This window comes from Primulina tabacum, chromosome 1 (assembly GCF_025594145.1).
Source record: "Primulina tabacum isolate GXHZ01 chromosome 1, ASM2559414v2, whole genome shotgun sequence".
NCBI classification, from domain to species: Eukaryota; Viridiplantae; Streptophyta; class Magnoliopsida; order Lamiales; family Gesneriaceae; genus Primulina; species Primulina tabacum.
The window spans coordinates 10316547-10340997 of record NC_134550.1 but is presented as its reverse complement, the minus strand read 5'-3'; the positions used below and the strand labels follow the sequence as shown (position 1 = coordinate 10340997).

The 24451-nt window shown below is 35.3% G+C and overlaps 2 protein-coding genes across 5 annotated transcripts in view; both read right to left on the bottom strand.

Moving 5' to 3' along the window:
* The window catches only part of LOC142540649 (membrane protein of ER body-like protein), a 37255-nt gene extending 16591 nt beyond the window's left edge, over positions 1 to 20664 (bottom strand). For 2 of the 4 annotated variants that reach the window (XM_075646964.1, XM_075646991.1), the window contains exon 1: positions 20167 to 20664. In XM_075646964.1, the coding sequence (XP_075503079.1) occupies positions 20167 to 20347 (181 nt within the window). In that variant the 5' untranslated portion in view covers positions 20348 to 20664. Of the gene's footprint in view, positions 1 to 19892; positions 19915 to 20166 lie in introns of all 4 variants that reach the window. The other 2 variants (XM_075646982.1, XM_075647000.1) reach the window with 2 other exon arrangements.
* Positions 18656 to 19888, bottom strand: LOC142520793 (membrane protein of ER body-like protein; the record flags this gene model as incomplete). The annotated part of the gene is made up of 3 exons (XM_075623923.1): positions 18656 to 19267; positions 19356 to 19417; positions 19498 to 19888. Coding segments are annotated over 3 exons (897 nt in total), but the record flags the coding sequence as incomplete, so codon positions are not given.
* Positions 20665 to 24451: the final 3787 nt, after the last annotated feature.

Sequence of the window (24451 nt, the reverse complement as noted above, 5' to 3'; positions counted from 1 at the left end):
TGTTCTCTCGGTTTGGGCATCGGTTTGAGGGTCATAGGCCGTGATAAGTGTAACTTTCGTTCCCATGGCTTCTTGGAAGCTCTTCCAAAAACGTGAGACGAACCTTGGGTCTCTGTCAGACAGGATGCTCACTGGTAATCCATGAAGTCGTACAATATTGTCCATATACAGTGTAGCTAACTTGTCCAGATTGTAGTTCATACGGACGGGTAAGAAATGTGCAGATTTTGTAAGTCTATCTACGATTACCCATATTCCGTCCTGGCCTTGCCTCGACTTTGGTAACCCGACCACAAAGTCCATGGAGATATGTTCCCACTTCCACTCTGGTATCTCCAAAGGTTGCAATAATCCTCCGGGTCGTTGGTTCTCTGCTTTGACCTGTTGACAAGCTTGGCATCTAGAGACAAATTCTGCCACGTTTCTTTTCATTCCGTTCCACCAGAAATTCTTCTTGCGGTCTCGGTACATTTTTGTACTCCCTGGATGAACTGAAAATTTGGACTTGTGTGCTTTCGATAGTATTTCTTGGCGAAGGTTATCGCTGTCTGGTACACACAGTCGTCCTTTCATCCATAGGACTCCCTTGTCATCAATTTGTAGATCTTGAGACTTTCCGCTTTCGACTTGTCCCTTAAGTTTCTTTAGCTCGGGGTCTCGGTCCTGATTTAACTTGACGGTCTCCTGCAGACATGGCCGAGCGGAGAGTGAAGTTAGAGTGATCTTGCCTCCATTTTTCCTACTCAGAGCATCGGCCACTTTGTTTGCTTTACCTGGATGGTAACTTATAGTCAAGTCGTAGTCCTTCAGTAGTTCGATCCACCGCCTTTGCCTCATGTTTAGTTCTTTTTGGGTGAACAAGTACTTGAGGCTCTGGTGATCCGTGAAAATTTCACACTTGGTGCCATAGAGATAGTGCCTCCAAATTTTCAAAGCAAAGACAACTGCTGCTAACTCCCGATCATGCGTAGGGTAGTTCTGCTCGTGCGGTTTCAACTGCCTTGATGCGTAGGCGAACTCTTCCCTCTTGCATGAGTACGCATCCCAGACCTTCCTTAGAAGCGTAACTGTAGATGGTGAATTCCTTATCTTCAGTGTGTAAGATTAGTACTGGCGTGGATGCGAGCTTTTATTTTAATGTCTGAAAACTTTTCTCGCAACCTTCGTCCCAGACGAACTTGGAATTCTTCTGAGTGAGTTTAGTCAGTGGTATGGCAATTGAAAAAAACCTTCGACGAACTTCCTGTAATAACCGGCCAATCCAAGAAAGCTCCTGATATCTGTGACGTTTTTAGGCTTTGGCCATTCTGTAATTGCCTCAACTTTCTTGGGGTCCACTGATACTCCTGTTTCAGAGATCACATGTCCTAAAAAAGATACACTCTTTAGCCAGAACTCACATTTCTTAAACTTAGCATAGAGCTCCTTATCTCTCAGAGTCTGTAGTGCAAGGCGGAGGTGTTCTTCATGCTCTTTCTCGTTGGAAGAATAGACGAGGATGTAGTCAATAAACACCACTATGAATCGGTCCAGAAATGGTTTGAATACTCTGTTCATTAGGTCCATGAAGGCTGCAGGTGCATTGGTTAGCCCAAAAGGCATCACCGTGAACTCATAGTGCCCATATCTTGTCCGAAAAGCTGTTTTGGGGATATCTTCAGCCCTGACCTTCAGTTGGTGGTAACCAGTCCTTAGATCCAGTTTAGAAAAGACTGCGGCTCCCTTAAGTTGATCAAATAGTTCGTCTATCCTCGGTAGAGGGTACCTGTTCTTGATAGTGATCTTGTTCAGTTCTCTATAATCAATGCACAATCTCATACTCCCGTCTTTCTTCTTCACGAAGAGTACTGATGCTCCCCATGGGGACACACTCGGTCGAACTTGCTTTTTGTCTTGCAGTTCTTGGAGTTGTTCCTTTAACTCTTGAGTTCAGCTGTCGCCATCCTGTAAGGTGCTTTCGAAATTGGTGCTACACCATGAATTAGATTAATTTCGAATTCAACTTCGCGGTCCGGGATTGTCCCTGGGAGTTCTTCTGGAAAAACATCCAGGAACTCACATACTATTGGGATGTCTTCTATCTTCAGTTCGACTTCTTCTTGCACTTCGCTAACCATTGCTAGGTAGATATCTTCCCCGGACTTCATGGGTTTCCATGCTTGGGAAGCGGAAAGGAGTGATTTCCGTTCCTTGGATTTACCATGATACACGATCTCTTCTTGATTCGGGGCTCGGAGCTTAACTCTTTTCACTTTACAGTCCACTAATGCATTGTTTCTGGCTAACCAATCCATTCCTAGAATGATGTCGAAGTCGGCCATAACTAATTGTATCAAGTCTGCACTGAATGTTTGATTACCGATACCGATTAAACAGTCCCTGTGAATCTCGTGAGTTTCGATGGCCTTACTTGTAGGTGTGGCTATTCGAAAAGTTTCAGCTAATAGTTCAGGCTTAAGTCCTAGTTTCTTAGCAAGTCTCTTAGACATAAAGGAATGCGTAGCACCACAATCAAATAACGCATAAGCAGGCACTTTTTGAATTAGGATGGTACCTGACACGACTTCATTGGCGTCGTCGGCCTCTTCTTGAGTCATAGCAAAGACCCTGGCGTTAGGCTTGCCTTCCTTTGGCTTGTTGGGGTTAGCTCCAGTATTCTGCCCAATTCCCTTGTTGGGCCCGGCTGCTTGGTTGGCAGCAGTAGGACATTCAGCAATTCGGTGTCCCGCTTTCCCACATCCGAAGCATACACCACTATTTCTTCGGCACTCCCCTGTGTGTCTGAAATGGCATGTCGGGCACGGCTTGGGTCCTTGATAGTTGGCCGCTGAGGGTTGCCCTGAAGAAGGTCCGCCTGATTGGTTGGGTTTCCTGAAATTATGACCTCCCTGAGAAGATTGACCGATATGAGGACGCTTGTTCTTATTCTCTCCCTCTCTTCGACGGATATAAGTTTCAGCTCGGATAGCTGCGCCCATAAGATCTGCAAAGTTGGCGGGCTGATGAACTGCTAAGGCCGACTGGATTCGGCTGTTCAATCCTTTCTTGAAACGGTGCAGCTTCAAAACTTCATCCGCCATGATTGCCGGAGCATACGACCAAAGGGCATTGAACTGAGACGTGTACCCCACTACTGACATATCTGGAGCTTGAGTGAGATTCTCAAACTCGCTTAACTTCTGCAATCTGACTTCTGTCGGGTAGTACTGTTTCAGAAATGTTTCCCGAAAGATTCGCCATGTGATTGGTCTAGCTGCAGTCATGGCTGGCGAGACTGCTTCCCACCATTTAGCTGCTCTGTCTTCCAGAAAAGGCACGATCACATCCACTTTGAGTGCTTCGGGAACTTCCAATAGCCTCAACTGAGTCTCGACACTCTTTAGCCAACTCTGGCCAATTTCAAGATCGGCGTCCCCTCTGAATGTCAGACACCTGTTCTTACGGAGAGACTCGTAATGAAATTTGACTCCGTTCGGTGGTGGAGGTGGTGGTGGCTGATTGGCGTTCGGGTTTCCCAACCATTGCAGTGTTGTCGCCACAATGGTGGCTATGGCCATAAGATCAGCTCGGCTTAAGTTGACTGCAGGCGGGGGTCCATTTTCCTGCCCATTCTCCTGTCCGCCTTCACGGTCGGTATTAGCATAACGCGGGTTGTGGTTCTGTCTTGGGGTTCTGCCGGCCATTTCCTACAATTTCAAGTTCTAAGAATTTGATGTACGAGTAGAGTTCATACGATAGATTGTGCTGAAATAAATCGAAATCAATGAATCAAATAGAACAAATTTTTATTGATTTCTTAAAGAAAGAACATGACCAATCTAAATGAAATAAAAGTCGTACTGAATAAAATAGCAATAATGGAAAAATAAACTCCTAGAACAAAATCACTAAAACATCCTAGTCTAATCCTCTATCTCTCCATCTCCAACGACTGCGATAGGCTCCTCAATTTCTATAGGCTCTTCCCCTTCCGGCTCCTCATCCGGCTCTTCCTCCTGAAGTAGCTCTACCATATGAGTGAGCTGGGCATTCTCCGTATTAAGCTGGGCCACTTGCGTCTTCCACCCCTGAACATCTGCCTCTGCCTCATCCAACAGATCTATGGTACACTGGTGGCGCTGTTCGTACGCCCTCTTATTCTGCTTGATCTCGTTCTTCAGCGCTTCACCCTGTTGAGTCAGTTGATGGTTCACCTTTGCAATGCAGCTTATAGCCTCACTTAAATTTTACAGTCTCTTTTTGCTCCTGGCATTTTGTTGTTTTTCTTCCTCCAATTCTTTTTGGTATCGGTCGATATCTTCTTGCAGCTTTTTCTCTCGAGACTAGCCATGCTCTATGCCATCCCTCAAATACATGTTATCCCCTCTTACCAGCTCTCCCTGGTAGATCGCCTTATTGAGTTGGACCCTTATGTTCTCCTTTTCCGTGGCTAGAGTCTGAATTTCTTGTCTCTTCTCGCCTAATCGGGCTCGAAGTCGCTTAATCAGGCGCGACTGATTGTCAAGGGCAAGCTGCTTCATACGGATGGCAGCTTGGGCACGAGTACGGAATCTCGGGGGACTTGATGGTGCCATTTCCTGAAATAAAGAAAAAGGAAATGTTCAGAATATCATAAATATGACAGAACAAAATATCAGGATAGAGTAGGGTACTGAAAATTAAAATTTTTCGAAAATTTCCAAAAATGGAAAGTTTTGAGATAGACATATGGATTCGAAGCATATGTCGAGAGGATTCCAGAACAGTTGACGGAAGCGAATTCGGAGTTTCAGACGAAAAGTTATAGGGGTTACGAAACTTTCCTAAAATGGCGAAAACGAGGTTTCGGAGGCCGAAACGAAGGATTTTCGCGATTTTGTTCCCTACCTCACAGTTTGGTGAGTATCGTTCGTTGGGCAGTTTCGGAGGGGATAGTGTCGGCCTCGAGTAAAAATTCCACCGAATTTTTTTTTTCGAAAATCGATTTTTTTTTTCCACTCGGATTATGAACCTGGCGGCTCTGATACCACTTAAATGTCACGTCCCGAAACTCGGGATTTGACACCGGCGTTGTTTAACGATCACACAATTGAAAACAACCAGCCTCGTAGCATAGTATAAACCGAAAACCAGTTTATTAATCATAACTTCTCAACACCAAGTCTTTACAACTAAAATAAAATAAAACTGCGGAAACGTCTTACATGAAATTTAAATTACTAAAAATTCGAAAATCTCTATACTAGCCAATCTCGAAATTAATAAAATCACCAGCCCCAAATTGTTCAGATTCCTCTTCCTCCACATGTTCTTTGGATTTATCTGGGGAAAGGTTGTAAGGGGTGAGTGATATGGTCTTCACTCAGCAAGTAGGGGCCGTTCGAGTACAATAAATAAAACATGCAAATTTCGAAATATATATACCATGCAAACATAATTCATACCACGTGCGCATCATTAACCCGACACTGAGATTCATCTACTTTCAATGGTTTACTGATATCAGTCCCTAATTTTTACTCCTCTAAAGGGACGAGGCCGTATAGCGGTTATCTCTCCCACCGCGTAAGGGTACGTATGGTTGGGATTCCCACCCATATCAAGTTGAATTCTCACAGTGTCAAAACATTATTCATGCCAAAAATCGTAACCAGAAGGATGTAGAAAAAGAATTGTACTCAACCGAATTTTTGACAAAAACCGAAAATACATGCACCGAAATTCAATAATTTAAAACAAGCCCACTTACTTTAAATCCTTGATGAAAATAAATGTGAACGGGTAGGGTTTACTGCACTGGAATTTTTGAAATTCCTGTTCCGGCGGCTGGACGGCGGCAGCGCTTCGTTGTACTCGAAAATCCTAAGGACACTAGAGGGGAGAGTCTCGAAATTTTGGTGAGAAATATGGTGTAATTTTCGAGCTATAGGGCCCTCCTATTTATAAAGGTTGGCTGTTATCGTGATCGAGTGATATCGCGTTTGAAATCTGAATCAAATCTTTTATCTCGAATCGTGATCTATCCGTGATTTGGGTGATAACCGAATTCCAAATCTTTCATCCCCTAAGATTTCGAAATTGACATAGTATATGTGCACTGTTTAATTCGAATTCTAAGGATTTTATTATCTCATGCTTGATCTTTTATCCCGGTATCTCAATCTCAACTCAAATCTTAGATTTTTAACTGCTTAAATTCGAAATTCCTTAATTAATTTCCTGGATGGAGATAGATTTATTCCTCCCAAAATTTCAAGTTGCACGATAGATAATATCGTCTTAAATTTCGGGTTTCAAAATTCTGCACACGATAAGATTATCTACACGACTTAGATAACTTTGCATCAAATCTTATATTCTGAAATGATAATAATAACATTAATATCCAAGATTATACCATCCTAGTATGATCAAATTATTAATCTGATATGATCACGGTTGTACAAAATCCAGGGTTTTACATTCTCTCACATAGGAGATTCTTTATTCATTTTGAAACGTCCACTACTCGATTTTTTTAAAAATATACTATAGTTTTTTTTCTTTCATTTAATTTATATATACATATATGTAAAAAAATTTGACACCAACTTAAAATAAAACATACCAACTAAATTTAAAATTCAAAAGGAAGTGATTTGAAACATAAATTTGTAAATCTTTTACCAACCATAACTTAACATTTTCCAAAATCAACCTAACTCTAACATCTTATCCAAAACCACTCAAAAGAATATAAAAGTCGTAAAAATATTTAAAAGTAACTTAAACCATTATCATAAGACATAAACATAAATCATAAACGTAAATGCGGAAAAGCTAGTGCTGGTCCTCGAGTTTTGTGCACCTTCAGTCCAGCAAGATCAACCATCAAGGCCCTCAACAACATCAACATCATGCTCACCTGCATCGTTCACACCTAGTGAGTCTAATGACTCAGCAAACCATAATCTTGATAACAATTAATACATATATACATCCACATGCAATAGTTAAAATACTTTTAATTAAAAAAACTTTTCATCAACATGCATAAATTTAAATATTTTTCCTTTCATCATTCATATCATATTTCATTTCATCATAAACATTTTCTTTTTAATCATATACCTATACGTTTTCCTTTTATTGAATTCTGATCGTTAATTGTGACTTTCGTTTAAGCTAAAGGTCGATGGAAACATCTATGTGTAACCACATTAATGGGCGACGAGGACATCAGCGACACTCTCACCCGTCAATTGAGCCTTGGCCTATCATATCATCATATCATATCAATGAAAATAGGATCGTCGGACTCCCTCTAGGACCTTCTCCCGTAAACGGGCTCCCTCTGGGGCCTTATCCCTCACGATATCTCCAATCATATAATCGTATTATCGTATCATCGTATTCGTCACAATCACTTCACCTCATCTAACGTTTCATATTTTCATCACTTATAAAAATTCATGCATATATATATAAATCATTTTTTTCTTTTAAACCAAGCATGCAACATATCTTTTAGCTTTAACGCTTCATCATAAAATTCCATAAATATTTGAAATAAACATTTTAACATATATCACAGCCTTCAGGGCACTGTCAGGACGCCTAATAATTTTCAGGTGTAAAATGACCGTTTTACCCCTAGAAGCATAATTTTGCGTATTTATCTTTAGACCTCAAAACGACGATCCAAATCATTCCAAACTTAATATATCACCTTAAAATACACCCATAAATATTTCTTAGACGTAAACTTATGTCCCTCGACTAATTTCCCAATTCCTTTCGGTAACTTAGACGTACATCTCGGTTTTGACTCGTATAGACTCGAAACTTAACCAAACTTTAACCAAAGCTTCCTAACACATAATTAAGCCTTATTGAACTCAATTCAAGCCCACAAAGTCCCTCGAACACGTCCCTAAAGCTGCTGGTTTTTTGCATAGGTGTCCTAGTTCTAATAGGATTCTAACTCCTCCTATTTCAGTTCCAGCCCCTATCCGCTTGGTCCAGGCCCTGGTCGACCCTCATAGGACTTAGACTGACTCCACAACAATCATTTGGAACAGGCCCCACGTCCCAAACAAGCCCAGCCTTGCAACCCGTGACCTATAACCACGCGCAGCCCTCCATAGCCTTCGTTCCTAGCCTTCAAGCGACCCGACCAGACCCTAGCTACCCATCCTAGGACCAAGACTAAACACTAGGGACCCTTCTGGACTGAGCCTAAAGAACATAGAAGCCCAACCCCTCAAAACCGCAACTTCTCAATCAAACGCGTCCCCCAAGCACACGCAATCACCTAGCCCATCTAACCTAGCATCGTGCAGCCTCCTTTGAGCCCTCCTACAGCCCATTTAGATCTCCTGGTCGTGCCCTAATAGCTGCTGGAAGCCGTGGCCTTAAAGGAGTCCTTAGCCATGCAAAGACTTATTTTTGTGCCACCCTTAACCCCTCACGTCCAGCCCCTGTGTCAACTTATCTAGGCCCTCAAACTCTCCTAAAGTACTCATCCCTTTTCAGTAACCCTAAGGTGGCAGCCCTTCAAGCAACGATACAACATGGTTTGGATCAACAAAACTTGAATTATAGACATACTATGACATAAAAATGAAAATAATTAGAAGTTTAACATATTTTTCATGCAGTCATGCTTCAATCATGTATTATGGTGTGAAAGATGTTTGAAAGAAGATTATGACGTGCCTTTGCGTATATTACGCACGAAAAATGGCTTGCGATGCGAGGACTTTGACGTGGAGGAGACCCTATGCTGAATTTCTTCCCAAATTTACGTGTGATGAGTGTTGTGTGTGCTGATGAGAGAGTCCTAGCTTTCCTAGGTATTGTGTGTGTGAGTTTTAATGTTTAGTTTTAGGATTTTCTGTCTTTTATTTTAATTAAAACTCAAGTGCAAGACTAGGCCCGTTAATCAAGGTATATTAGGCCCATTATGCCCTTTAGTAATTATTTAAAGTATTTTGTTTAGGAAAGTTTGTGAAAATAATATACGAGTTATCGAAAAGTTCATATTTTCGTCGAAAATCGAATACTGTTTAAAAATACGACTCGGCGCATAAAAGTACCTCAAAACACCTCATATTCAAAAATTCCATTTAAAATATACCACACATTAAAAAGTTAAAAATAATTATTTAATAAAATATTTTCTCTCCTAAGGTCCTCGGTGTCCGTTCCTCGATCGCGTCTCGAATAACTTTTAAAACACAATTTTATGCATTTTAATAGAAAACCATATTTTAAACATGTAATCATGCCTACTATAATCAATTTATGCAATTAAATAATTTAATTAAAATACATAAGAAATTTGATAACTTGTATGCTTGTGGTTTACGTGAACCTTTAATTTTTCGGGACGTTACAATCTACCCCCCTTAAATTGGATTTCGTCCCCTAAATTCACTTATCCTTGATAATCAAAAAGTTTAGACTTAAGTCTAGTATCCTAATAATCCACGCTTCCGCTGTGCCGCTCTGATAAGTTTTAGAATGTCCTTATGTCTCTCCCATTCTAACTAAATTTTCCTTAAATTTTCATCACTCTAAATTCTTAATTTGCCACACATTATTCCACTAGCGCTTAGATTTCCAATCCCAATATGAATTCATCCTATAATGTCCTTTCATTACCATTCCTAATAACCTTATAACAAAGATATTTCAAGGTTCTAAATATCTCTTCAAGCCTAAATCATCAAAAATTCATATCATTTAAACCATTCAATTCTCACTTATTGTTAAAATATTAATCAAATTTCTTAACAATTGCCAAATAAATTATTAATTTCCTCGAAAATTATCCACTTGATCCTTAATTTCGAAAATTTTACAATTAACCCATAAGTTCTTTGCATTCTTAATTTCCTTCTATATATTTCTCATAACATAAATTTCAATAATTTTAGCTTATTACCCAAAATCAATTTTTATAACAAATCTTATCTTTCCATCAAAACATAAAATCGCAAATTATACATTTTTTTATACTTCTAAAGACTGTCGCGGTTTTCGAATCATTATTCCTTATGTGTAATTCTCAAAATTTAACTTAATTAGTAACCACGAATCATCAATATTTTCTTAGAAAGCCTACATGTCCCAAAGACATTCAGAATCTTCATGATTAACTTATGGCCCAAAAAATAGAACATCAGTACTAAAACCCAAAAATCAATATAGTCAAATCATTTTCAACCTTTTCTAACTCTCATTGAGCAAATTTTTAAACATGTTCAATTCCATTACGAAGCCAAGATGCATGAAAATCACATAAATTCTTATTTCATATCGTAACATGCATAAAAATTCTAAATCATCTAATCTTTTAGCATGAGAAAAATCATGCGACCATGCATGTTTATTCATAAAAATCATTTATCACGCAAACTTAAAAATAAATGTCATTTAACTTCAAAAAGTGTTTAAACATATAACTTGAACGTATGAACCGTGTAAACATGCAGATGATAATATTAAAAACATTTATAGACTTGAGGCTTGACGATTGAGCTTTCCGGAACTGGCGGTGGCACAAACCTTTGCAGGAACATTGCTCTGATACCAACTGAAACGTCCACTACTCGATTTTCTTTAAAATACACTATAGTTTTTTTTCTTTCATTTAATTCGGTCGAAACATATAGATACATATGTGAAATATTTTGACACCAACTTAAAATAAAACATACCAACTAAATTTAAAATTCAAAAGGAAGTGATTTGAAACATAAATTTGTAAATCTTTTACCAACCATAACTTAACATTTTCCAAAATCAACCTAACTCTAACATCTTCTCCAAAACCACTCAAAAGAATATAAAAGTCGTAAAAATCTTTAAAAGTAACTTAAACAATTATCATAAGTCATAAACATAAATGCGGAAAAGCTAGCGCTGGTCCTTGGGTTTTGCGCACCTTCAGTCCAGCAAGATCAACCATCAAGGCCCTCAACAACATCAACATCATGCTCACCTGCATCGTTCACACCTAGTGAGTCTAATGACTTAGCAAACCATAATCTTGATAAAAATTAATACATATACATCCACATGCAACAGTGAAAATACTTTTAGTTAAAATAACTTTTCATGAACATGCATAAACTTAAACTTTTTCCTTTCATCATTTCATCATAAACATTTTTATTTTCATCATATACGTATACGTTTTCCTTTTATTGAATTAAAAATAGTTATTTGTGACTTTCGTTTCAACTGAAGGTCGATGGATCCATTTATGTATAACCACAGTACTGGGCGGAGGGGACATCAACGACACTCTCACCCGTCAACTGAGCCTTGGCCTATCATATAATCATATCATGTCAATGGAAATACGATCGTCGGGCTCTCTCTGGGACCTTATCCCGTAAACAGTCTCCTCTGGCGCTTTTTTCCTCACGATATCTCCAATCATATCATCGTATTAGTCACAATCACTTCACCTCATCTAACGTTTCATATTTTCATCACTTATAAAAATTCATGCATATATATATATAAATCATTTTTTTTCTTTTAAACTAAGTATGCAACATATCTTTTAGTTTTAACGCTTAATCATAAAATTCCATAAACATTTGAAGCAAACATTTTAACATATATTACAGCCTTCAGGGCACTGTCAGGACGCCTAATAATTTTCAGGTGTAAAATGACCGTTTTACCCCTAGAAGCATAATTTTGCGTATTTATCTTTAGACCTCAAAACTGACGATCCAAATCATTCCAAACTTAATATATCACCTTAAAATACACCCATAAATATTTCTTAGACGTAAACTTATGTCCCTCAACTAATTTACAAATTTGTTTCGACAACTTAGACGTACATCCCGATTTTGACTCGTATGGACTCGAAACTTAACAAAACTTTACCAAACTTTAACAAAAGCTTCCTAACACATAACTAAGACTTATTGGACACAATTCAAGCCTACAAAGTCCCTGAACACGTCCCTACAGCTGCTGGTTTTCTGCATAGGTGTCCTAGTTCTAATAGGTTTCTAACTCCTCCTATTTCGGTTCCAGTCCCTATCCACTTGGTCCAGGCTCTGGTCGACCATCATAGGACTTAGACCGAATCCACATCAAGCAGTTGGACCAGGCCCCACGTCCCAAACGAGCTAAGCCTTGCAACCAGTGACCTATAACCATGCGCAGCCCTCCCTAGCCAAGTGTGCTTCGTTCCTAGCCTTCAAGCGACCCAACCAGACCCTAGCTACCCTCTTAGGACCAAGACTAAACACTAGGGACCCTTTTGGACCGAGCCTAAAGAACCTAGAAGCCCAGCCCCTCAAAACCGCAACTTCTCAACCAAACGCGGCCCCCAAGAACACGCGATCACCTAGCCCTTCTAACCTAGCATCGTGCGCCTCTCTTGAACCCTCCTACAACCCATTTAGGTCTCTTGGTCGTGCCCTAATAGCTGCTGGAAGCCATGGCCTTAAAGGAGTCCTAGCCCAAACCATAGCCATCCAAGGACCCTTATTTTCGTGCAACCCTTAACCCCTCACGTCCAACCCCTGTGTCAAGTTATCTAGGCCCTAAAACCCTCCTAAACTCATCCCTTTTGAGTGTCCCTAAGGTGGCAGCCCTTCAAGCAACGATACAACATGGTTTGGATCACAAAAACTTGAATTATAGACATGCTATGACATAAAAACGAAAATAATTAGAAGTCTTAACATATTTTTCATGCAATCATGCTTCAATCATGTATTATGGTGTGAAAGAGGGTTTTTTTTTAAAATTAATGTAAAAAAAAATTCAAAAATAATTTTTAAAAAAATATTTGCAAAACTACTTTAATCCGCGCTTACAAAGTGCGGACGCTCTACGTGGACGAGCGTCCGCGCTTTGTAAGCGCCAACGCTCGCTTACGTGGACGAGCGTCCGCGCTTTGTCCACGTAAATATATTATTATTTATTATTATTATTATTATATTATTATTTATTATTATTATTACTTAATATTATTTATTATTATTTGTGATGGTACGTAAGTTTATTATTATTATTATTATTTATTATTTTAAATAATTAATTTAATTCGAATATATTATTATTTATTATTATAATTTTTAATTATTAATTTAATTCGAATGAAAACTATAAATATAAATATTTTTAATATATGTTAATTATTAAATATTTTGTATTATTTGGCTGGGTGATTGAAAAATTAGAGATATGAGAGGATTGAAAGGAGAAAATTAAAGAGATATAAGAGAATTGAAGAGAGAAAATTAAGGAGAATAAAAATAGTAGTCTTTCACCAATACACCAATAAGAGGTTTAACTTTATCATATAGTATCGATGAGACTTTTAACTTTAGCATATAATATCGATGAAACTTATGCTGTATTATAATATTTTCATTCTATTATTTAATTTACATTGTTTATTTTCTATTTAAGCTGTTATTGTTAATTTAATTTCAATCGCAACATAAAAACTCAAAGATATGAAAGTATATTTATAAATATATTATTTTTTTTATTTTTATAATTTTTAATAATTTATTTAATTCGAATGAAAAAAAATATATATAAATATTTATAATATATGTTAATTATTAAATATTTTGTATTATTTGGTTTGGTGATTGAAAAAATTAGAGATATGAGACGATTGAAGGGAGAAAATTAGGGAGAATAAAAATAGTAGTCTTTCATCAGTACACCAATAAGATGTTTAACTTTAGCATATATTATCGATAAAAATTACATTGAATTACAATATTTTCATTATATTCGAAAATGTACATTGTTTATTTTCTATTTAAGCTATTATTATTAATTGAATTTCAATCACAATATTAAAATAAAATATTAATCACAACATAAAAATACAATATTAATATATTATACAAGTAATTATTAATGCTTGCTTGCTTCCTTCACTTTTGGCCTTCTCATTTTTATAGATTGATTTATTTAATAAATCTATTAATAATAATAAACCGATTATATATAATTATATGTTTTACAATTAATTTTTTTTATGAAACATGTGTTTATAGAATTTTGAGAGAATTCGAAATGGGATCTTCCTAAAATATCCTTTTGACCAATTGATTTTATGTACGTTTTCTTGGAATAATAATTTAAAAATAAAAATATTTTTCAATTCTCTCATATCTCTCATATTTTTAAAATAGAATAATAATTTAAAATGGAACAATAAATATTTTTTCAATCCTCTCATATTTTTAAAATATTGATTTTATGTACGTTTTCTTTCAATCATCTCATATCTCTAATTTTTCAATCACCCAACCAAATAATACAAAATATTTAATAATTAACATATATTATAAATATTTATATTTAATATTTTTCATTCGAATTAAATTAATAATTAAAAATTATAATAAATAATAATAATAATAATATTAATAATAATATATTATTCAAATTAAATTAATTATTTAAAATAATAATAAATAATAATAATAAACTTATGTACTATCACAAAATAATAATAAATAATAATAATAATAAATAATAAGAAATAATAATATAAGTACTCATCCACGTGGACTCCGTGTAAGCGAGCGTCCGCGCTTTGTAAGTAGTTTTGCAATTTTTTTTTAAAATTATTTTTGAAATATTTTTTTATTTTTACATTAATTATAAAAAAACCCGCAAAATGTTTGAAAGAAGATTATGGCGTGCCTTTGCGTATATTATGCACGAAAAACAGCTTGCGATGCGATGAATTCGACGTGGAGGAGGCCCTATGCTGAATTTCCTTCAATATTGCTTGAATTTCCTCCCAAATTTAGGTGTGATGAGTGTTGTGTGTGCTGATGAGACAGTCCTAGCTTTCCTAGGTATTGTGTGTGTGAGTTTTAATGTTTAGTTTTAGGATTTTATGTCTTTTTATTTTAATTAAAACTCAAGTGCAAGCCTAGACCCGTTAATCAAGGTATATTATGCCCATTATGTCATTTAGTAATTATTTAAAGTATTTTGTTTAGGAAAGTTTGTGAAAAAAATAGACGAGTTATCGAAAAGTTCATATTTTCGTCGAAAATCGAATACTGTTTAAAAGTACGACTCGGCATATAAAATCACCTCAAAACACCTCATATTCAAAAATTTCATTTAAAATACACAACACATTAAGCAATTAAAAATAATTATTTAATAAAATATTTTCTCTCCTAAGGTCCCCGGTCTCCGTTCCTCGATCACGTCTCGAATAATTTTTAAAACGCAATTTTATGTGTTCTAATATAAAACCCTATTTTAAACATGTAATCATGCCTACCATAATCAATTTATGCAATTAAAAACAATTTAATTAAAATATATAAGAAATTTGATAACATGCATGCATGTGGTTCATGTTGATCTTTAATTTTTCGAGACACTATAGATTTTATCATAATCATTAAAAGTCGTATGCTTATCCTCACCATTCAATGTTGCATCATAGGAATGAGCTAGGGATAACCCCTACAGTGATCTACCAAATCAGTGTGATTAGATTGTTCCATTAAACCTAGTTCTTGGGATCTCCAGTCAGTATATGTTGGATTTTTCTTCGCATCAATTTATTCTATAGGCTTAATCCACATTCCCCTAGACGATTTCACAACTAACTCTCTGTTTATTCATTTGGTTTGTGGATCCGCTATATTATCCTTTGACTTTACATAGTCAACAGAGATAACTCCAGTTGACATTAATTGTCTAATGGTAGTGTGTCTAAAGCATATATGCCTAGACTTATCATTATACATATTATTTTGTGTCATTCCAGTCGCATATTAACTATCACAATGTATACATATAGCCGACAAAAGTTTTTCTCATCTTGGAACATATCTTAAGAATTGACGCAGTCATTCAGCCTCTTCAGCACCTTTTTCGAGAGTTATAAACTTAGATTTCATCGTGGATCTGACTACTATAGTTTGTTTATAAGATTTCCACATAATTGTTGCATCTCCTAAAGTGAATACAAATCAACTTGAAGATTTTAAGTCTTTCATATCAGATATCCAGTTTGCATCACTCTGTCTTTCAATAACATCAAGATATCTGGTATAGTGCAGTTCAACATCACGAGTGTACCTTAAGTATCTTAGCAATATGAATTTCTTTTCAGTGTTCAACACCTAGATTACTCGTGAATATACTCAATTTGCTTACTATGTAAGCTATATCTAGTATTGTACAACTCATTAAATACATCATACTTCCAATGACTCTAGAATATTCTAATTGAGAAATACTCCCCCATCAATTCTTTGATAGATGTTGACTTGTACCTATCGGAGTTCTAGCCAATGCAGAGTCATCTTTATTGAATTTCTCAAGGATTTTGTCCATATAATGTGACTGACTTAGAACTAGCCCTTCTGATGTTCTATGTATTTTAATTCCAAGCATCACATAGATTAAAACCAAACCTTTTGAAAGGGCCGTTGATCATAAACGTACATGAATTACTATATTTGTGTGTATCAAAAGTTAGTATTGTGCACTTATGTTGTCAACACGAGCGTACAACATGCAGCGAAATTTAATTAATAACACACAAGTTTAATTTGATTAAATAAAGATCAGGTATAAATTATGCACAAGTGTCAATACTTATGCAATGCCTCATGACAAAAATTCACTAGAAAAATAAGTAAATTTTTTACACCAAAACAATACTAGTGAGATTAACAAAACTTAATTCTTTGACACTCCAAGAAATTAAGGTGCATCAAAATAACCAAAACTAAAAATTAAATGCATAAAACAAAAAAGGTGTGTTGCTTAAAACCAAATGAAACCACTCTTCAGCCAACACTTCATGCAGTGTCGTTCTTGAGTGTCGTCAACACCAATCAGCAACACGACAAGTATGTGAATCAATCACACAAACTTTTCCCACGAAAATCTTCAATACTGAACTTGTGCACGTTCAGAAAAACTCTAGCAGCTGCGTACAAGTCCTCTCCCAAAATTCATGTTGTTTTTCTCTCAATATTCCTTATATATATGCACCGATATCTTGCCTACATTATCTTCCCATAAAATCAATTATACAAACATGGAAACAAGAATTTATTATGCATAAAACTCTTTCAAATAATGATGAAATATCTTGGAGATACATACCATATTAAAATCAAATCTTATAATATGTAGAGATAAGTCAACCAAGGTCTTATCATCTAAAATAAATCAAGCTAGATCTTTTAGTTTAGAAAGGAAAAATTTCAAATTGATAATATCAATTCAAAAGAAATAATAAAGGATTAAAATATTCCTTTCACCTTTCATGTCGAATATTTAGTTTAACAGCTTCTTGGCGGATTTAATTATCTTATCATTGCTACCAGTGATAAGTATGTCATCTACGTAAAGACATAAAATGACAATTATTTTCAGTGTTCATCACGTATACACATTTTTCGTATTCACTGAATTTAAATTCACTTTCTATCATGATTTTATCAAATTTTTCGTGTCATTGCTTTGATGCTTGTTTTAAGTCATATAGAGATTTCACCAGTTTGCAAACCTTATTTTCTTGCCCAATTACAGATTTTGAGGTTGTTTCATGTAAATTTGTTCTTCTAAATCTCCATGTAGAAAAGCTGTCTTTACATCCATTTGGTATACTTCAAGATTTTGCAAAGAGACAATTGAAGTATCGGAATAGAGGTTACTCTTGTTACAGGAGAATAAATATCAAAGTAATAAAGTCATTGACGTTGATGATAACCCTTGATTACCAATCTGGCTTTATACTTATATGTGGTTCCATCTAATGGTGAACTGTTAACCTAATGAAAAAAGGCCATTTGTAATGAATTCCCTCAGTGTATCAGCCTATCTTAAATCATCTGTCAATACGAAATTTTGATCCACATAATCCAAACGCTAGTGTTGTATCTGTTTCACAATGGGGTTCTGGAGAAAATGCGCTTAATTAGACAGCAAACAATGTGGCCATCACGTCTCTCACTTATTAACGATTCCATTTCCAATGAGAGAGAGGTGAGGACGTATGAAAGTGCTAGTGCATTGTCACTTGCATCATTTACTTCTTCGTTGATTGAGTTTGTTGCGAGACTTCAGAATATCGTGAAATCATTTGAGGAACTCAGCGAGAAGGCTAAATTCAGGAAGCCTGTTGTGTCAAGTGGAACAAAAAGTGTTGGCTTCTGGGCTTGGCTGCTCAAACGGATAGGCAGCAAGGATTAATGTTGTTTCCTCTTTCTTGAACTACGATGTGGTGGGATATGATTGGCTTTACCTTAGTTGTGAGTTAAATACCAAGGGATGGCGTGAAGAAAGAATGTGAAGATGGATGGTTATATTTGGGAATTCGGATCTGAATTGTTTTCAACCACTTTTATTGTATTTGTAATGATGAAATCATATACATGCATGTATGCTCAAGTTCTTTGGGCCTTCGAAGGTCGAGGATGTAAAGAGGGAACCAATAAGCTGAGCAGAAATGCTGCGTAAGAGGCAAACAAAGCTCCAACAAATTATCTAGAATCGGATTTAGCAGTCACATTTTCATTATGTAACTTGCTATCTCGTTGATATTACTCCACATAGATGTAACTTGTATATCGGACAGCTGATAAATTGTTCAAGTTTGTCATTGGCTTTCAAAAAAAAAATTTAGCAAGGAAACCAGTTGAACACGTAATCCAACAGTTTCGGAATTTGAAAATGCAGAAGTCATAAAACATGAATCAAACACTCAGTGCAGAAATCTAACCAACAAAAGCTATGGGATCCAGGCTTGAGTTTTGGACAAAGTGGTGAAATCTTACAAGGAAATAGAGAAATACAGACTCGACACTCAATAAGAAGCCCATGTTGAGTCTCGATTGAAAATCATATCAGAAACTGAAGTTGATTGGAACAGACCAAGCCTCTCCAAAAATCTCTTCACCAGCACACCAGCAGCATATGAAATTCCTGAGGCCATGAACCCCAATATAACAAAATTGACGACTGTTTTTACGTAAGCCTTAGGCGGTCTACACACATAGGCCTTTCCAATAGATAGAGCAATAATGCAGACGAGAGAGACTGCTCCTACCACCACAAGTTTTAGTTCACTTTCTTCACTTTGCCGGAATGAAAAACCATACACTACGATAGGCGTTAAACCAAATATGAGATATGATAGAACGCAAACTATTGCGTGAAGTTTGAAGTTCTCCCTTTGGCCTAGGAGCTCTTGGTATCGATCACTTTGACTGTTTACTTGGTCTGTCTGCTCACATCTTAGTTCCCAAAGCTGCAATTTTAGTAATTATCAACTTATCTTCCTGTTTATGTTTACACGTAGATGATAATTCTTGTTTGAAATGGGTGAGTGTCCTTACATTGTGACAAATGACGAAGAATCCTCCTATCAGATTGGCCATTCCGAGAGCTAGAATATTCACTGTGATTCAAGAGAAGAAGATTATACAAAACCATAGATCTTGCACTTTATTGCAATGAGAACGTTTATACGATGCTTACATGTGGCGGCATCACCTCCAGCTGCAGATGACACAACACTTAGGCTGGTAATCAACTCCGCCAATCCACCATAAACTATGCTTTTAATAACTTCTATTTTAGAATTTCTTCTAACATCCTCCGTTCGTTCTTGCGCTCCTTCTACACAAATAATATGGTCAAGATGATCTTTATAATCAGATACCTGACTAGATGGTGGTTTTTCTGTTTTGGTACGCTTAACTGGAATTTGAATTTTGTTGCGTTTTCTTTTGTGAAGAATAACCCTGCCTGTGATGCAAGAATTGCAATGAGGACAGTATAGATCATGCGTGTTTTGCTTTCGTAACACTGTTTTAACGTCGTATTCTGCACTTATAATCTCTTCCGAGGCCTTGTAACTCTGAGACGATACCTCCATCTTTCCATGCCCAACACCTGAAATCATATGTTTTCGTGTAAGATCTTTTTAAGCTTAAACTAAAGTTGGCAGTTACCTCTAAAAGTGTAAACTTAACCTTGGATTCATATACTATTCTTCCAAATTTCTAAGATTCTCCCTTCAAGAACACACAGAACTACTAGTTCTACATAGTCCAAGTATCACATATAACCTACTTCTAAAAAAATTAGTATCATATCCAAACCATTTTTTGAATCCAAGAGAGAAGCAGAAGCACTAACTAATACCTTGAACTTTGTCAAAGAAAACAAGGTTCTCCGCTTCGTTTTCAAAAACCCCATCAGGTTCTTCTTTGTGAGCTCCATTCGCGGTGAGAGTTGACTCAATTGCTTGTCCATCACTCTCAGAAATTAGTTTATAATTCATTCCATGAGTAATTAGTAGAAGTTTCGGCGACTTTGTTGCCATTTCTCTCAGTTTTTGATTTTCTTACTAGAAGAAGAGTATTTTCCTCTTCTTCTTCGACCTGCTCCAGTCTCTGCGCTTTGTTTCCCATCTTCACACACAATTAATATGCAGAGACCGCCTGCAACGATACTTGATGGAAAAAGAAACGTTGGCAAGCAAGTCTTGTGAGTGTAAATGTAGCAGAAAACAAGAGAAATATTAGTTTATACTGCTTTTTTTATTGTGCCGTTCATTAAATGCAACATGAGAATTCACGTGGGATAGGCATGTTATGTAAAATACAGATCCAGTTGACTCTATGGAAATAAATAAATTTGGAAATATGACATTAAAAACAGGAGTATATCATAATTAACATGAAATATTATATAAATATGAAATAAATGATCAATTTGAAGTTTATTATCTTACTTTTACATAAATATATTTGAAATGCGTCAATCCAAACACAACTTTAATGGATATTTAGCGGGCGTAAAGAGCAATTGAAAATTACACAATATTTTGATTTCGAGTGTAATAAAAATGTACAAATTACAAGCTATAGCTTCTCATAATTAGCTTAATATAATATTCAATTACTGGGATATACGCTTCATAAAAATTTACTACTCCGAAGAAATGAAAAATAATGTGTATGCACATTTGAGAGTTCACACACAGCAATAGCTATAAAGAAAGCTTCGTCTGTGTATGGTGACTTCCTTGCCAGTCTCGAGTCGTATTATATTATATTATATTATTAAGAGAGCATACTTTTTTTTTGAATCAAATTTTTCTAAGAGAATATTATTAATTAAATGCACTTTGATTTTATTTAGAATGGATTAAGAGTGTCAAAATGCAACACGATTCGTCAATCCGACACGATCCAACACGAAAAAAATCAGGTTCGGGTTGGTCTTTTTAGGGTTCGGGTTGGTCTTTTTAGGGTTCGGGTTGGGTTCGGGTTAGTCTTTTTCGGGTTCGGGTTCGGGTTAGTGTCAGGTTAAACCGGGTTCCGGGTTGGGTCGTGGGTTGACCCGAAAACATTTTTATTTTGAAAATATTACCTATATTTTAATATATTGTATGTTTGAACAAAATTTATTGTATATTTATATGATAAATTTTCATCATTTAATAATTATTTTGTATATTTTTTATTTTTTTAACAATTGTTTATTTGATTTAGTAAATATACTTTAATTTTCTACCATTAAACTTTCAAATTTAAATCGAAAATTTTGTTATTATGTGTTTAAATTAAAATATTATTATTATTTTTTATTTTTTCGAATTTTTTTTAAAAAAATAAATAAAATTTGGGTTAGGCGGATTAGACGGGTTGAGTCGGGTTAGACGGGTTCGTGTTCGGGTTGAGGGTTTGCGGGTTGTTTCGGGTTCGGGTTGGGTTCGAGTTGAAAAAAAATAAAAAAAATTCGCGGGTTAACCCGAAACCCGACCCACCCGACCCGATTGACACCCCTAAAATAGATGGACAACGTGAAGTTGGTAGCCGCACGTGTTTTTAGAATGTTAATTAATTTGATTTTTGGACTCAAATGTTTGGACTGGAGCCCAAGTGGGAGGTGTGAACAACGACAAGACATGATATTTAATATTTTTTCGTATATAATATGTTAGTCGTTAGATCTCTCACCAAACCAATTAATTACTATATAATATGATAGATCTCTCACCGACCCAATTAGTTACTATATAATATGTTAGATCTCTCACCAGTCGAATTAATTACTTGAATACTGTGTATATGAATTTTGGACGATCTGAATTTTGAGGTTGAGTTATAGTATCAATTTTAACATTATATCAAATTTCATATTGTCTTATAGGTCATCAGATAATATCATGTAAACATCACATTTCAGGTGTTTATTCTGGAGTTTGGACAATTCTTCTTTTTTGAACTATCTTTCGTTATTGAGTTAGGTCTAAAAATCTTAATTTTTTTTAACATAATGATTGATTTTTAACTGTTCATGCACACAGCTCTTCAAGCAGGGGGTGGAGCCACCTTGGGTTAGGGTTACAATTTTTTTTTAGTTTTTCAGTATTTTTTTAGTTTTGTATTATTTTTGAGTTTTTTGAGTTTTACTTTATCCATGCAAATTTGAAGAATTTGTTTAATTATTAGGAATTTTTTAAAATGGCTTTATACAAATACCTATAATCAAATTTGATTTTTGCTCGTATTTTGCTCAAAAGGTTGAAGAACTTAATGTAAGTTGATTTTTAAAATTAGCTCTAAGTTCTAAATATAATTTTAGACTATATTTATAATAACACACAAATATATTAAATTGAGCTAATATGATAAAATAATTATGCAGTTACTATATATTTATTATATATTTATTTAATTTATATTAATACTAAAATTTTTATAGAATTTTAATTTTTTTAGTATGAACTAGTGTATGTTTATAAGAATTGATTTTGAGAAAAATAAATTAATGATTTTGAGAAATTGCTCAAATTTTCAATGTGAATAATAGTATAAGATATTATATGATTTATCAATTACTTGAATTTTGTGCATAATGACTTAAATGATGTTTCAAGCATTTTGTTTTCTATTAATGTCCCTATTATTCTTTGATGTTTGTCAATGTCCAAATCTATGCATTATTTTTTAATGTTGTCTTTAAAAAATGATGTGAACTGACTTTGTCTTTTGACCGCAATGATTCTTAAGAGTAAAAAATTTGAAAAATCCGTTTTGGAATTAAGATAAGCCCATACATAAATTCAGTCTAGAGATGAACAAAATATCGATTTCAACTCAAATAACTGATCGAGCTGAAATAATTTGAAAAATTGATTTGTTTAATTGGAATTTTGGTTTTAGTTTTCTAAATCTGGTACATGCCTTTTTTGTCAACAAAATGATTCAATCACAGTTGAGCGTCACTATCGATTTGATGTATTTACAACTACAATAGATTTTTGATCGAGCAAAAATTACACTGTAAAACTCTTGGTCCAAATTAATAATATTTAAGCTCGAAATAATAGCAAGTGCACGATATCAAGTTATAATATAATGTACTAGAGTACGAGTATCGTTCAACTAGAGACTGTATTTTTCAATTATTATCTTCAGTTATTAAATCTTTAGCAACGAAATTTGGATAATTGTTTTCTACTACTGCAATTAAATATAAATTCAAAGAAAAATTTAAGAATTAAATGATGAGATATATAATCTAGAATGATTAATTAGAATTCAATTAAAAATGAATTTGTTGGGAATTTCGGTTTACCTACCCCTCGTTATTTATTTAATTCGTACGATAATGGTCTACGCTTCCGACAGGATTTCCTATTCAATTGAACATACCCTCTCGAGCTATGCCAAATTAATTCTACTCAGTGAAGTAATTAATTTTCTTTAATTATTTATCAAAAGTAAATCGCATGTCTATCTAGTGAAATCCCCTAGCTTCGCCCCTTAAGACTATGACTATCGGCGCGTATCCGACTTCATATTTCTATGTAAATTGTAAATCCACGGACTATACTACTCATTCCTATCACAAGCTATTCTCTCGAACTCACTCGCGATATAAAATTTGTTATTAAAGTTAGCTACGCTCTAACAACACGATAACACAATAGCATAATCAAGAATAAACCAAAAAATCGAAATATGAATTAACTAAATCGGTTTCGGGGTAGGATCCCCTTAAATCCCAATAAAAATGAAAGTTTAGCTACTCGACGTCATAATTAAACTAAGCAAACAATGTTTAAATAGGAGAAAATAAACTCGAAATACTAGACGTGATGATATCTGCGAAGAATGGTGCCCGGAAATCTCGAAATCTTCAATCCAAGCGCAAAATCCTCTTCAAGGCTTGTGGTGGCTGCTAGATAATGAAAAATCTCCTTAATGAATCGTCCAAATCCCTTTCATATCCCCATCTCTTCAGAAATTAGGGGAAGAAATCGGCCACACAATCTTACCAAATTTAAGTGACGCTCGAGCGGTAAAGTTCTACCGCCCGAGCGCCAACTTCTCTGTAAGTTGCTCGTTAAGTGCGGCACTCGCGCTCGATCGGTAAGATTCTTCCGCCCGAACACCACATCCTCTGGAGTTTA